Source organism: Vigna umbellata, chromosome 9 (genome assembly GCF_029865625.1).
Source record: "Vigna umbellata cultivar VRB3 chromosome 9, Vumbellata_1.0, whole genome shotgun sequence".
In the NCBI taxonomy this organism is placed as follows: domain Eukaryota; kingdom Viridiplantae; phylum Streptophyta; class Magnoliopsida; order Fabales; family Fabaceae; genus Vigna; species Vigna umbellata.
This window is the reverse complement of record NC_142173.1, coordinates 26,063,846-26,080,218: the sequence shown is the minus strand read 5'-3', so window position 1 is coordinate 26,080,218 and position 16,373 is coordinate 26,063,846. Positions and strand designations below refer to the sequence as shown.

The 16,373-nt window shown below is 31.3% G+C and overlaps 1 protein-coding gene across 1 annotated transcript; it reads left to right on the top strand.

Moving 5' to 3' along the window:
• The first annotated feature begins 6,753 nt into the window (after window positions 1-6,753).
• LOC148193077 (cellulose synthase-like protein H1) lies at window positions 6,754-12,848 on the top strand. Its single transcript, XM_088098426.1, has 9 exons — window positions 6,754-7,048; window positions 7,664-7,991; window positions 9,025-9,147; window positions 9,799-9,915; window positions 10,079-10,291; window positions 10,407-10,515; window positions 10,719-10,906; window positions 11,054-11,404; window positions 12,142-12,848. The coding sequence occupies exons 1-9, from the start codon at window positions 6,792-6,794 to the stop codon at window positions 12,691-12,693; spliced, it is 2,238 nt and encodes a 745-aa protein (XP_087954552.1). The 5' UTR covers window positions 6,754-6,791; the 3' UTR covers window positions 12,694-12,848.
• Window positions 12,849-16,373: the final 3,525 nt, after the last annotated feature.

The window sequence follows — 16,373 nt, the reverse complement described above, 5'->3', positions numbered from 1 at the left end:
CCTCTCACGACTTTCTATCAGAAATTCACTCAACCACTTCAACTTAATCTAACACACCAAAAATCGTAAACAGATCAGACTTCTAACTCATGCATGCAACCAGAATTTTGGTTTGCATGAACTAAATGGACGAAGGTGCAAAGACGAGAACTTACCAGTTCAGTTCTCAATTCTGTTCGGATCAGAATGATGTTCACAGTGCAGGGAAGGCTTCTATGGTGTCTGAAATGAGATCAGAGGTTTGATGGTGAGTTATCTTAGAGAGAAGATGAAAACGGTTTAGAGAGAGGGCTGAGAATTTGAAAACAGAAATTCTGAGAAGAAGATGAAGCATGCAGGAGAAAGAGGGAGAGTTTTTCAGAATTATTTTTCTCTTCCCATGCAGAATAAACTCCCCAACCTCCACACGCCACTTGTCTCCCACTAACCTTCTCAGAATGCTCCAACCGTGACACATGGCAGGCGCATGCAGTGGAAGTGTGAGTGCATTTTGACGTGTCACGGTGCATTAAAATAGTGATCAGAGAATGAATTAGTGTGTATTAATTTATCAGGTTCTCACAAATTACTTTTAATCTTATAAAAAAATATGGATTAACAAAACATTAATTAATAATATATATATATAATAATATAATATGTTAAAAAAATTATTTTTAATAAAAATATAAATATTACATTTATACAAATAATAAATTTTCTCTCGATTTGAAGAGATAATATTGTTCTTGAAATTTTTTTGACTAAATTAAATTAAATTAAATTAATATATAAGGACTAAACTCAAATCAACACAATAACACTTTATACCAGTGACACAAGGCAGTATCCTAACAAGTGCTACCGATAATACCATGTGTTGCACCAGCGACATGACATTTGGTAACATAAATTTTTATGTTAGTATCCTAACATGTGGCAACAAAAAAAAATTAAAAATTTAAAAACTAATAAAGACATAGATTGACATATATCATGTCCGCCGTTAGTAATTAGAAAGAAAACCTAATTGAAAATTTTTTTAAAAATTAGGACACAATTGATTTTTTATTTTTAAAACAGAGACTAACTAAACACACTCCCCACCAAAACAAAAACAATCATTTCTCAACTTGAGAATAATACTTGTTTCCATGTTTAGTTTGTGTTCCTTTCCTAAATAAAATTACTCAAGTCAATCATTCAAATCAAATCTTTGTTGATACGTTCAAAGGTCCTCTAGTTATCAATCATAGCTCAATAGACTACAACTTGTGCAACCACTTCAACATCTTCAACATATTAAACGACTTCAATATAGACATTCACGAAGCCTACGTCTGATGAGTCTCAAAACCTATATTTTAACAAAGATTTCAACATAAGTTTAGTTAACCCAATTTTAACAAAAATCATAGTTTTGGTTTTAAATTTAAGACTAAAAAAATCTTATCTAAGATGATGATTCTCAAGAAGAAAAACACATTCAATTATATAATTAAATTAAATTTTTGAGTTTGTAAAAAATTAAAATATAAATAAAATTATCAATTAATATTAACGTAGTGTGATAAAATCTATTTAAAAAATAATAATATCAAAGTCTTAATAAATTCTTATAGGTGCAATTCTCTTATATGTAATCCGTGATCCAACATAATATTGTTAAAACTATTTAAGCATTGTAGCGAAAGAGGGATAATCTTTTTACACTTAAGTTAAAAAAAATCACAACTTAAAAGATTAATATTTTAATTAACTTTTTTTAGTATCAAACATCAATGTAGATTAGGTTTTGACTGAGTGTTAATATATTGATTCTCAAAAGTTGTTTTTCTTCTTATCTGTAAAAAATATCAATTCTTTGTATATATAGTATAGACAAAAAGTAACATCAGCTTTTGGCACAAATAGGGCAACTTTTTCCTTGATTGAGAATTAAACGTTCCATCCATGGAAACTTGTATCTCGAATTACAGGTGTTTACGAATGTGATATCTACATCTTGATCAAACAAATCTAGCTGCAATTTGTGATCCGTGTGGTTGAAAATGCTTTGGAAGACTGAGATGGGACCGTAATGCAGAGAAACACTGATCATCAGCGATCACCTTCACATGAAACTTTGATCTTTGCCTTCTCCTCTACCTTAGTGGTCCTCTCGAGTTTACGGTGTGTCTTTTAGTATGTAACACAAACACATGGACCAGTATCTGTGTTACAGAATAGTGCCCTGATAATTTACGTAATGTCATGGATCACAACACAACACAACTTTTTCCTGTGACATATGTATCTTTCTATGTTCTACTGTTTCATACGTATGTGTGAAGGATCGAATGTTAGAACTTCTATGGAAATCTTGGTTGACCCAAGACCATGTTTATTCAGTTAAGCATCTCATTCTCCTATTTTCTCGTTTTATATTTGAGAGAAAAGTTTCACAATATTAACTTCTTTTAAAGATTTTTAGTATTTTTTTTTCTTGGAACAAGAGAGAAGGTTATGTAATTTTTTCTATTAGTATAAATTTTCCTTTTTTGTCTATCAATATCTTTCTCATATTTACTTTTAGTTGTATGTGTTTGTACAATTTATCTATCTTGATACTCAACAATGATATTAGAGCTTGTTTCTGGTTTGAAAGAGATGTTCAATGAAAATAATTTCTCATTATGAAAAATGGGGTTGAAAGCAACTAAGAGAAAGGACATTTGTTGTCTAATGGCAATTGAGAAAAAAATCTTTGGAATCAATCAAAAGTGGAGAATAAATTAATGAAAACAATTTTTCAAACTTGAATGATAGATGCAGTTTTATTAACAATACTAATGGGAACTTACACTTTGAGGATGTTGTCGGAGTTATTCTTAAAGAATGATCCATGTAGAAAAACAAAGTAGATATGATTGAAAGTTCGAAGCAAGCAGAGACTTTGGTGATGATAAGAGGTAGATCAACAAAATGTGGATCAAGTGGGAGTCAAACTCATTATAGATCGACATCTCAAAGTAAAAAGTGTCTCAAATACTGTCATTATGGCAAGAGGGGCATGACAAGAAAGATTGTTGGCATTGGAAGAGTAAAGGAAAGAACAATGAAACATTAACCACACAAAGTTGTGTTGTAAGTACTTCGGAGGATGTAGATATTCTAGTGAGCGAAGCAGTAATCAACTCTAACGGTGGAAAACTCTACATGATAAGTGATAGTAGATTCAGGTGCAACTTGGCACATGACCTCAAATTGAGATTAGTTTTGCACTTATAAAACTTGTCTCAAGTGGATTCGTGTTCATGGGAAACGATCATGTCGTAGAGGTTGCTGGATTTGATATTGTTAAAATAAAAATGAATGATGACAATATTGGTCACACAATTCAAGAGGTATGACATGTGAAGGACTTGAAGAAGAATTTATTGTCTATTGTGCAATTAGATTACCTTAAGTGTAAAATTCACACTAAAGGTGGAATCTTAAAGACGATGAGAGGGAATCTAGTAATGATAAAAGGAGATAAGATCATGGCAAATTTATATGTGATTATGGGAGATACGTTGCAAGAAACAAATGCAACAATTGCATCGACAAGTCAAGAATAAGCAATGATGTGGCATTGTTGACTTAGACATATGTCAGAGCAAGGTCTGTAAATTCTTGCATAACATAATCTCCTACCTAGGCTCAAGGAGTTTGATTTATCTTTTTGTGAGCACTCTGTGATAAGCAAACAACATAGATTGAAGTTTGTTAGAAACACCACAAAAAACAAACACGTATTAGACTTAGTTCATTTTGATGTGAGGGAATCACTAGGATTATCCTTAGGAGGGGAAAAGTATTTTTTGCCATATAGTGATTACTCTAAGATATTATAGGTGTATCTCATCAAGAGGAAGTCATATGTGTTACCAATATTGAAGTAATCTAAAGCACAAGTAAAGCTTGAAACTGAGAAAAAATTAAGTACTTAGGCTTTGCTAACAATGTGAAGGAGTATCACATGTGGGGTCCCACTACCCACAAGGTTATTGTTAGTAGAGATGCAATGAGGCTCTAACCTAAAAATTTTAAAGAAATAAGAAAACTTGGTTTATAAGTAGAACAAATAATTGTACAATTTAAAGAAAACGTGTGGGTGTTTGTATAAGAGAATTTGATTCCTTCATTAGCATTTATTACAAAAGACGGAGTTCATACCATTGTACTTATTGCAATAGGTTTGGTAAGAATGATTTTATCATTTTGTTGTTGTTTGTGGATGACATGTTGGAGGTAGGCTTCAACAAATCTAGAATGTAGAAATTTAAGGACTTGGAACTGATAAACAAGATTTTAAGGATGCAGATTCACCAAGATAGAAAAGATAGAAAGATTTGGCTTTCTCAGAAATACTTATTAAAGATATTATGGTGCTTCAACATGCAAGATTGCAAGTCATTTTCTATCTCATTTCCTATAATTGTATGTTATTCTCAAGTATGAGTTCTAGCATTGAAATGAATATGATAAAAATGTTGCGAGTACTGTGTGAATTAGTGGTGGATAGCCTTATGAATATTATGATGTGTATAAGATTAAACATTGCAAAAGCACTAAAAGTGGTTGATAGATTCATCCTGGAGAGCAGTTGAAAAATAAGCAGCATAAATAACAAAGTATGGTATGAAGATTTGATTTATTTAATCAAAATCTTCAAGAGTAAGAGATTCTAAAGGAAAGAAGTCTCACATTGGTAGGAACTTCTAGGAAGCTTTCCTTGCCTCTTATATAAAAAGACCATGCTTCATTAGTTAACCATCTCATTCTTCTCCTTTTTCTTTTTAATTATATTTGAGAGAAAATTCCAATAAAAATATATTAGTTTTCTTCAAAGATTTTTAGTATTTGTTTTTTTCCTTAAAAAAGAGAAAAAAGGATATATAATTTCTTTTATTAATATGAATATTCATTTTTACTTACTGTGGATATATATTTCTTATCTTTATTTTATAGTTGTGTGCTTTTGCAGTTTTTCTTATATATATAGTATATATGTGCTAAAACCCATATAGCCAATGAAAAGTTACTAGAAAACTAGGTACAATATAAGTTAACACTAGTGCAGGAAGAAGAAATAGCACCGGTTATAATTGGTTATAGGCACCGGTTCTCCAAACCGAGGCATAAACAGACGAGGTAAAAAGGGTTAGATTTAATGCCTCAGTTATGAACTGAGATAAAAGTGATAAGATTATGCCTCGAATTTTTTTGTAATCGAGGCCGTAACACTTATTTTTAATTTTTTTAATTTTAGGTAACACAGTTCAAGCAGGAGGATTTGGTGATCGGAGATTGACAAAAATGCAGAGAGTTTCCTTAACAATAACCCAGAACCCAGAAGAGCAACCCATGACCCAAAACAGCAACCCAGAACAACAACCCGCTACCCAGAACAACAACCCGCTACCCAAAACAACAACCCAGAACCACCGTAACAGCAACCCAGAACCACCATAACAGCAACCCAGAACCCAAATCTTGCCTCCATGATTCAATCTTCTCTACCCCAACCTGCACACAGAACCCAGAAACTCAAAAATCGCAGAAACCAAACTCAAATTGCAGCAACCAAACTCAAATCGCAGAAAACAGAGATGGTGAGGGAGATCGAGGAATTTTCGCTGTCGCCGCGTCCTCGTCGTCGCCGCGTCCACCATCGTTTCTCTCTAGCCGGAAACCACCGATCTCGCGGCTGTGTTGGTTGTGTGAGTGTCGTGACCGTCATCGTCGCAAGGGGATCTACACTCGAGGACGGTTGGGGTCGTTGTCGCCCGTCGGAGATCTCGTCCATGGAGTGGGACTCGAGGACGAGGCCGCACTCGGAGCAGAGGATGTCGCCGGTGGAGTGGTCTGGGACGAGACCGTACTCGGAGAAGACGATGTCGCCGATGGAGTGGGACTTGAGGACGAGGCCGCACTCGGAGCAGAGGATGTCGCCAGTGGAGTGGTCTGGGACGAGACCGTACTCGGAGAAGACGATGTCGCCGATGGAGTGGGACTTGAGGACGAGGCCGCACTCGGAGCAGAGGATGTCGCCGGTGGAGTGGTCTGGGACGAGGCCGCACTCGGAGAAGACGATGTCGTCGGTGGAGTGGTCGGGGACGAGGCCGCAGTCGAAGCAGATGATGTCGCCAGTGGAATGGTCGGGGACGAGGCTGCACATGCGAGAAAGAAGGCAGTCTCACTAGGTTTTCTTAGATGAATTTGGGGAAAAGTTACCTCCTTTGCATATAAGAAAGGCTTTTATGTCTCGGTCCCTCTTGCCCCGAGGCTGTAAAGGCTTGTATGCCTCGGTCTTCCTGCCAACCGAGTCAGTATCTCTGCTACCACCAGAAAAAAGACTTAATTAATATAATATTTGTGGGGTTTATGCTTCGGTTCACCCTGATAACCGAGACAGTATTTCCTTTAGACCTCGGTTACTTGACAACCGAGGCATATAGTAGCTCTAAATATTACGAAACTGCCACCGTATTTTTATACGCTTCGGTTTTGTTGGAATCGAAGTGTAATATACGAGTTAAAATTACGATTTTTTACTAGTGTAACAATAAACCATCCAATGATTGAGCTGGCTGGTGCCAAAATAACAACAAAGAACCGTTTAGGGCCGGCCGGTAAATGTTAATGTTAACTGTCAATTCTTGTCTGTTTAGCACATGACCAATTACAATTTTTTTACGACATTCATTTCTTTATAAATACACCTTCCTTCATTGTCAGCCTATTCACACACACTCAGAGTTCTCTTAACACCTTGGCTCATATCAATGGCCGACCAAAACTCTTTCCCCCTCTATGAGAAACACTGGTACAAGCACACTTATAAAAGGGTAACGGAGAGCTTGCTCTTAGTCCTTCTCTTGTTGCAGCTTGGTTATCGCGTAATCTCTATCAGCAACTACTCATTCCCTTGGTTTCTTGCTTTTGTTTGCGAATCATGGTTCACCATCTCTTGGTTTTTCACCCTCTCCACTCAGTGGAGTCCAGCAGTAATCAAAACCTACCCACAACGTCTCTTACAAAGGTATCCTTTATATTATTCACTCCATTTACTTACAATAGCTAGCTAGCTAGCTATCTGTTTCTTCAATGCCTTGCTAATTATCATCAACTGTTTTATTACTTTCTTTTATAAAGAAAAACCTTAAATTATATCATTAACTGTTGCTATCTCTTTCCACGAGCAACTTTTGCTATTACTGATAAAACATATTTCTGTTCTAACAATCAGATAGGATTTATATATATATATATATATATATATATATATATATATATATATATATATATATATATATATATATATTATGTATATGACAGCTATCGGTATAAGATGTTATACGTGAATAAAAGCAATTTATACTTTTACATCATATGACATTTAGTTGTTACTATTACATGTGTTTGTTAACTTTTGTTATATAAGATTTCTTACACTCAAGTCTAGAAACTAAACGTATTATATATATAATTCACTACTACTTTAACTCGTCATATTTACATTAATACAGTCTAAAGTACTAGTAAGGACAACCAAAATATATGGTTTTCTCAAAATGTTTTTAAGGTATAGACTGCAATTTGTCATTGGGTATGCATGCATATGAATTTTGTTGGTATTAGTGAATTTTGTGAGCAGTGTGCAGGAACTTCCAGCAGTGGATATGTTTGTGACAACAGCAGACCCTGTTCTTGAACCACCTATTATCACAGTGAACACTGTGTTGTCTCTGTTAGCACTTGATTACCCACCTCAGAAGCTTGCTTGTTATGTCTCTGACGATGGTTGTTCACCCCTAACCTTCTACGCTCTTCAAGAAGCCTCCAAATTTGCAAAGTTTTGGGTACCATTCTGTAAGAAGTATGATGTGCAAGTTAGAGCTCCCTTCAGATACTTCTCTGTCAAACCAGAAGTCTCAACAGCCAGTAACACACCAGAATTCAAACAAGAATGTTTACAGATGAAGGTGATTATTCCATGATTATTTTAAATTTTTTCTCCTGTAAAAGTTACATTAAAATTATATTTTAAGCTTTATGGGAAAGATATCGCATAAATTTAGCATAATATATATAATTATTATCCATATCAAATATCATTTTATAAAGACTTTATAAAAGAAGAAATGTTCTTTCCAATATTTTATATGAGAATCAATTAATTAATTTTCAAGATTAAAAAATAGTCCATATTTCAATAGTAATATTTTTCTAAATTTTATATATATGTTAAATTATTGCTAACATTGTGAGCCACTTTTTTTCAATTATTTTAACCGTTTCAAATTTTATCATAATTAATATATTTATCATTTTAACTTTTATTTAATATTCGTATGATTTTTCACTTCAAACAATAGATTTAAAAATATCATTTTTGCTAACTAATAATATTAAATCCGAAATCTTAATTTATAATACTAAAGACAAGATTGGTCTACTGAGTTAATCTTAGAGAAGGTATGTAAGACTGAAAGATAAATGGGATAAATCATTGTATTAATGTTTGTATTATTCGACAAATAAAGAAAACATGTAATGCCAAAAATACAAGTTTTGGCCACTAAAAAGGGAGAAATAATGAGAGGTTAAGAAATTATCACGGGTTTGAATGAAACTGTGGGTATAGTGTGATATTTATTTATCTTACTAAAGCATTACAAGAGATTCATCGTAATTAATCTTTAAAAAAAAATCTGTAACATGTTAAAATATAGTTAAATATCACAATTTTTTTGTTATGTTCCGAAACTCGGTAATTCTATCTAATAGAATTAAACGTATTTACATTATTTTAAAATCTTATGTAGATTACAACCTCTAAAAATTTTAAATTTGATTTTCATAAGAAATTGCTAAAGAGAGTACATAATAATTAAAGACAAACAACAGAACTAAAATCAATAAAATAGTAACTAAGTTAATATTAATTTGACTTAAGATTAAACCAGGATGGTGTCTCTATTAAACTTTCAAAATTGTCTTGTTGTGTGTTGGCAGAATATGTACAATGATCTTAGCCAAAAAATAGAATTGGAAGCATCCCAAAAATCAAATCCAAGTCATGGAGACTTTGCTGTTTTCTCAAACACTGAGAGGACAAATCATCCATCCATAATCAAGGTATATCCAACACTTCTTTATTTACGCATCTGTTGAACTATTCAAACATATCAAACAAATTTCATGTTTTCTATATTCATTAACATCATATGTATCTTCTCTGTCACATAATTCTTTTTATATATCTTCTCTTGTCGATCATGTGATTGTTTTTAAATGGTCAATTCTATTTGTTTATGTTACGTACAAGTATCTCAAACATGGATTTGCTACAATAATTATTACATATATATAAATACTTTCCTGAATAAATAAATAAAAGGTTCACTGTGAGCACAAGTTTTATTAATCATATACAATTTGTGTCTGTTTGCACAATCTGATTTTGATGTGCAAACATGGATAACTTCTGGCGTAAAGACAACCTCTCTTAAAAAAGTATACTTACACAGAGTTTGTTGATATATGTTAGCTTTTCTTTGGTAGTATGTATCAGTGTTATTTAGGGTAAATAATGTATTTTATATAGTAGTTACATATATCATTTAATTATTTTAATTAATTCAAATACATTAATTTTCATATTTTATAGTCTTGAAATAACATTTTTATTACTCAAAGAGATATATGTACAAAAAACCCTGTGATGTTATATTTCACTCTTAGTTTAAAGGAAATACCACTGCTTACTTTATACTATGAATTTGTAAGGTTATATGGGAGAACAAGGAAGACCTTGAAAATGGGTTACCTCATTTGATCTATATATCTAGAGAGAAGAGGCCAAAACATTCTCATCATTTCAAAGCTGGTGCCATGAATGTATTGGTGAGAAACTCTTTTTTTATTTTCTGATATGGTTAGGTTTCTCTGTATAGTATATTCAGTTTGTGAATTCTTTCTTTAATTACACTCATCTTTTTCCCATGCTTTTCATTACAAACTCATAATCTTTTTGGAAGCTTTAATTCAACTTCCGATTATATTTCAGACAAGAGTCTCTGGGTTGGTAACCAATGCTCCCTTTATGCTGAACGTGGACTGTGACATGATCGTAAATAATCCAAAGATTGTTCATCATGCATTGTGCATTTTACTTGATCCCAAAGGACAAAAAGAAGTTGCATTTGCTCAATGTCCCCAACAATTCTACGCTACACTGAAGGACGATCCTTTTGGAAACCAGATGGCAATTTTGATGAAGGTCATTGGAATTAAATACTAATCTTTACACAAGAAAAAAATAACTCTTTTCAAAATATATATATAAGTTAGGTCAATTTATTACTTCTAAGAAAATCTCTTTCTATATAATGCAGTACATGGCAGCAGGATTAGCTGGGCTGCAAGGGCCTTTCTACGGGGGAACAAACTGCTTCCATAGAAGAAAAGTTATTTATGGTCTTTCTCCAGATTACGTTGACAAGGGTACGTACATGTTACATTGATACGTTCATGTTTTCATGGATTTTCAATTTCTCAAGCTACTGTTATAATTTAGTAGCATGTTCAGTATATAGTATATGTTGTTTTAATCATGTATATATAAAAGTAAATTCAAGTGTGCTTTAAAAACTATAATTAAGAACATTTTTCATGGTTTCCATTGTTTATCTTACGCATTTTTTCAGGAAACAGCATATCAGAGAAGGAATTGAAACAAAAGTTTGGAGCTTCAAAAGAGTTTATGAAGTCAGCTGCTTGTGCATTGGAAGGAAGGACAGATTCACCAAATGCTGTTAATATTGCAAAGGTTATTGAGGCAGCAAGCCAAGTTGCTGGTTGTGGATATGAATATGGCACAGGATGGGGCAAACAGGTATTCAAATAAGAATGAAAAATAAATATATAAAATTTATTTTTATTAAAACTCAATTTATAATACTCATTAACACTAAAATAATTTATCTTTCTTATATATATATTAATGAAATTGAAGCTGAAATTGGTTTGATGGAAATTATAGGTGGGTTGGATATATGGATCAGTAACAGAGGACGTGCTTACTGGACTGACAATCCATGAAAGAGGTTGGAGATCAGAATTTTGTACACCAAACCCAATTGCCTTCACGGGCTTTGCTCCAGGAGGTGGCCCAACTGCAATGGTCCAACAGAAGAGATGGGCCACAGGGTTTCTGGAGATCTTTGTAAGCAAACACTGTCCTATTTTTGGCACCCTTTTTCATAAGCTTACTTTGAGGCAGTGCATAGCATATATGTGGATTCTCAACTGGGGGCTGCGAACAGTGTTTGAAGTATGCTATGCATGTCTTCTTGCGCACTGCATCATCACCAACTCCAATTTATTGCCACAGGTAAACAAACCAAACAACAACATCAACATTTAAACGAAACACAAATCCTAGTTTAGTTTACTTTTGCAAGTGACTAAACACTGTATATTGTGTTTTTGCTTTGAAAACTGCATAAAGCATCTCTTACTAAAGTTAGTATGTTAGAGAAATTGTAGAACCGATTGTGTTTTAGTTACTTCTATTTGTATATGCATCATACCTATACTTTTCTTTATAATATGATATTCATATCAATGTCTGAAAATGGTTAATGTAATTAGTAATAATTTAAGGAGAGATTAACACAAATTTTTACTTATTAGAGTCTAAATTTGTTTGCGCATAATGATACAACATATATTTTATTTTGGTTTGATGCAATTCGAAAGGTCAAACTTTAAAGAAAATTTTTAAATAACAACTAATTTTAGTAATAAAAATATGTTTAGAGGTCAATTGAGAAATTATTTTTTAAAATTTTTTTATAGTAAAAACCTTGATAGTAGCTAATGTTAGTTACTAATTTAGAGACTAATTCATCATAAAAACTATTTTAGTTATCAATTTAGAAACTAATTGTCGAAACTATTTTAGTTACTAATCATTTTTAATTTATAAATTGATCATTATAATTACTAATTACTTTTTATCACTAAAATTTATCAATATTCAATAATTTTCTTTATACTATCTTTATATTAATGTTTGATATATATAATATGAAGGTTATACTTAACTTTGTATTGTGTTTAATTCAGGACCTTGGCATATGTATTCCAGTTGCTGTTATAGTAATTTACAAGGTATACACTGTATCAGAATATTTAGCAGCAGGGTTATCAATAAAAGCATGGTGGAATAATCAAAGGATGTCAATAATAACACCCATGAATGCTGGTTTCTGTGCTTTTCTCAGCGTCCTACTTAAGATTTTAAGAATATCTGAAACTGTATTCGACATAACAAAGAAAGATTTACCCCCAACAACTGATGTTGTAGATGACAAGGATGCTGGCAGGTACACCTTCGATGAATCCCTAGTTTTCTTGCCAGGCACTACCATTTTGCTGTTGCATTTCTCAGCAATAACTATCAAGTTATTAGGAATGCAACCAGTGGTGCCAATTAGCAAGAACGAGTGTGGAATTGGTGAGATTTTTTGTAGTGTTTATTTGATTGTTTGCTATTGGCCATTTCTGAGGGGATTATTTGAGACAGGAAAATATAGGATTCCCTTGTCTACAATATACAAATCAATTGTCTTAACGTGTCTCTTAGTACACCTTTCTAGAAAAACTGTTGCTGCTTGATCAGGTTTAGAAACTATGGATAAAACAATAAACGTATGAGAATATCTTTTGTTCATAACATAATGTTGTCCGTTTTGAATTTCAGTATGTGCTTATGTCTAAAACTTTTAAAAAATAAATATAATTATGCATGGTATTCCATGTGTTATTTTTTATGTTTTTATAATGTAGCAATTCATATAACTATTAATCATAGACGTGGATATATTATGTTTTCAAAGAGCAAGATAGTAAATTATACCTTGGGTATATTATTAAAATATTTGTTATTATAATTTACTACTACTTGTATCTTCGAAAAAAAATAAGTGGGTATGTATTAGTATTTCCATACGAATTTAAGCATACACCAAGATAGAAAATTCACTTTTATATAATATTTTAAAGTTCAATAAACGAATTAATTCCATATGAATTGTAATGTAATTGTAATTAGAACCAAAATAGTTATTCAACAAATTTTAACAAAGTTTTATGCATTCCACACTATCAATAAAATTATACTTAAATATAAAAATGTATACTAAACTAGCTACTTACATATGCTTGTTGACTTTCAACTAAATACAATATAAAAAGCTATCATAAAGCCAAAATTTAAAATTAGAATATTTCGGTGATTGATATGATCAATCAGTCCTTGTTTAGTTAACTTTGATGAAAAGAAATTTTAAGATAATCAAATTTCATTGAATAACATATATAAAGTACAAAAGAGTATGTTGCTGTTTATTAGTATTAATATATTATTCAAATGCATTTTGGTATTTTCAACTTTAAAATAACATATGCATTCTCAATTTAAGCAAACAAATAGACGACATAAATCAACAAAAATAATATTATTATGTTTTTTTTTAATTTAAGCTAATTGATCTAAACAAGATGTTTAAACCGCTGAAATAATATATATATATATATATATATATATATATATATATATATATATATATATATATATATATATATATATATATATATATATATATATATATAAGTTAAGGATCCCAAATACTATTCATTTGTTGCAATTTATGAGTTATTATACATCTAAGATTATATAATCTACGTTATCAATAAATAAAATATTTACATACTGTAGTAATATTTTTTACGTCACAGCATTCTTTTATACTCTGGAGTAGTATTATTACTCCTTCAAAATTATAGCTGTTTTAGACATCTATTATGAAAACATTAATTATTATTTGTAACAAAAAAAAAGCTCATAGTCATGTTTACAATATCAAAAAAGTATGATGTTATTATACATATTTTATTTTATTATAGAGTAATTAACAATTTAGATTAATTAAGTATATTCTAATTTGTTTATAACGAATTACTCTTCTAATCCAAGAATTAACATAATTCTTTTTCAGTGAAAAATTAATTTTTATATAATGATATTCTTTTATACTTTGGAGTAGTATTACTCCTTCAAAATTATAGTTGTTTTAGACATCTATTAAGAAAACATTAATTATTATTTGTAACAAAAAAACTTATATTTAGTCATGTTTACAATATCAAAAAGTAGATGTTATTATACATATTTTATTTTATTATAGAGTAATTAACAATTTAGATTAATTAAGTGTATTTTAATTTGTTTAAGAATCACAGTTTTAATTCAAGAATTAAGATAATTCTTTTTTAATGAAAAATTAATTTTTATATAATCATTTAAGGTATCTATAAATGTATTTGGTATCCCTATATATACGCACAAAATGTTTAAGCTACTTAAGAAATCTTAAAAGAAAGTTCAAATATATTGGATCTAAAAGTAACTTGAAAATTCAATATCAGACTCAGACTCGTCACCGACGGATAAAATTAAAAGAAAATTATAAATATTTTTAATTGCATAAAACTATTCCATAATTGTGCTATAAGTCATTATGTCCTTTGAATTCCAAGCTTCATATAATGTATCAGATTAGGATATAATCATGTATCATGTCATTCTTCTTAAAGAGAATTTGTTCTTAAATTTACCAGTTGAAGATTTGTTCTTCTAAAGTTCGGTACTTCTTAAATTTATCCTTATCCTTTCATGAGATAGATGATTTCTTATAGGTTTAATCATTTTGGAAGTTCTTGTTTTTGCATAATCGTCTCAAATAGTTCCTGGTATTTTTTATCTCAATTAGGTCCTTGTTCATGTAAAATTGAGTCAAATGTAACTTTGTCGTCAATTTTAGTAGACAACATTAAATTTGTTGTGTCGTGGCATATTGACTACGTAATTATTTGTCGTGTGGCACACTGAGTTCGCATTTGGTGGAATTTATTTATTTTAACATTTAAATAAGTTAAATTAATTTATTTCCTGAAGATGATGTCATTCTTCCACTCCTGACCGTGATATCGTTCGCATCCCAACATTGTCAGAACTGGACTGGAATCCTTGGTCTGCTCAAAATCCTAATGTCTCCAAAACCACCGGCAGCTTTATGAAACACAAGATATGGAAAGTGATAAAAGCTTCCAATTTGATCTTTCACTTGAAGAATGTAAGTGAAATTCTTCCCTATTGGAATCGGACATGTTGTTCCAAAAACACCATCTTCGAACGAGTTTCTTCTCTATTGAATCTCGTTCCTGTATCATTATTTTCGCTATTTATTTCTTAAACAAAAATCATTGTTTTCTTTTTTACAATTTAACAACGGTGAGAAGAGGTTGCCATGGTTTCAATCAAATCCCAAATTTCTTTCATTTAAAAAGGTATCACATGCATAAACAATTCATAGTCAGCATGCCCACGTGATGGACCTTTTAACGTCGTTTATTGAAATTGACGACAAGGTTTCAATTGACTCAATTTTACATGAACAGGAACCTAATTGAGATAAAAAAAATACGATAACCTATTTGAAACGATTCTGCAAAAACAAGAACCTCCGAAATTATTAAACCTTTCTTATAAGAGTTCTTCTCTTGTCTTGAGTTGTTATTCCTTTAGACCTTATTAGTTTATCATTATCCTTTCTTGGAGAGAATTTGAGCACGAATTCTAGAAGATTTTGCAAACAAACACAAACATAAATCAAATCTAAAATAATTCCAGATAGAATTTCTGCTAAAATGAAATTTGAATTTGGAAAGAAACAAATCTCTTATTATTAAAGGGTTGAAGGTCTGCCTCCAGGGTCAAATACCCACTTACAAAAAACATTAAACAGTTTTAAAGTAATGATGTTATGCAAAAGAATAATAAAAGAACAATGTCCAAACAAACAACCAAACTACAGGAATGACTTTTACTGTCCATGGATTGCTTAGAGATGGACAAACAAGCTAACTCGTGCATATATTTCCAAGATTGTGCCCAAACTGAAATAATGGCTTTAATTATCCAACATAATTGACAAACCAGCTAACAAAGTATCAAATCTTCATTCAGTTTCAAGTTTGTGTCTTTATTTTCTATTATCCTTTCTTCATTCCATTGTTGATGTCATTGCTTTTTATAAACAAATCTTCACTAAGCAACAAAACAAAAAGAGGAAGATAGTGCTTTCTTTCAATGACAAATCAGGATGCTCTCTTCTTTCCTTTTCTTTTTATCTCTTTTTATTCTCCTCTCTTTTTGTTACTTCCTTTACTTTCTTCTATTTCTCTCTTTTCTTTCTCTTTTCTCTTTTCTCTTCTATTTCTTTATTTTCTTTGTT

Bases quoted from the DNA above. Each gene is read 5' to 3' on its own strand.
- LOC148193077 (XM_088098426.1), top strand. From the start codon at position 6,792: ATGGCCGACCAAAACTCTTTCCCCCTCTATGAGAAACACTGGTACAAG. The intron at 7,992-9,024 runs GTGATTATTCCA...GTGTGTTGGCAG, and splicing joins AAGAATGTTTACAGATGAAG to AATATGTACAATGATCTTAG. The intron at 10,292-10,406 runs GTCATTGGAATT...TATATAATGCAG, and splicing joins AGATGGCAATTTTGATGAAG to TACATGGCAGCAGGATTAGC.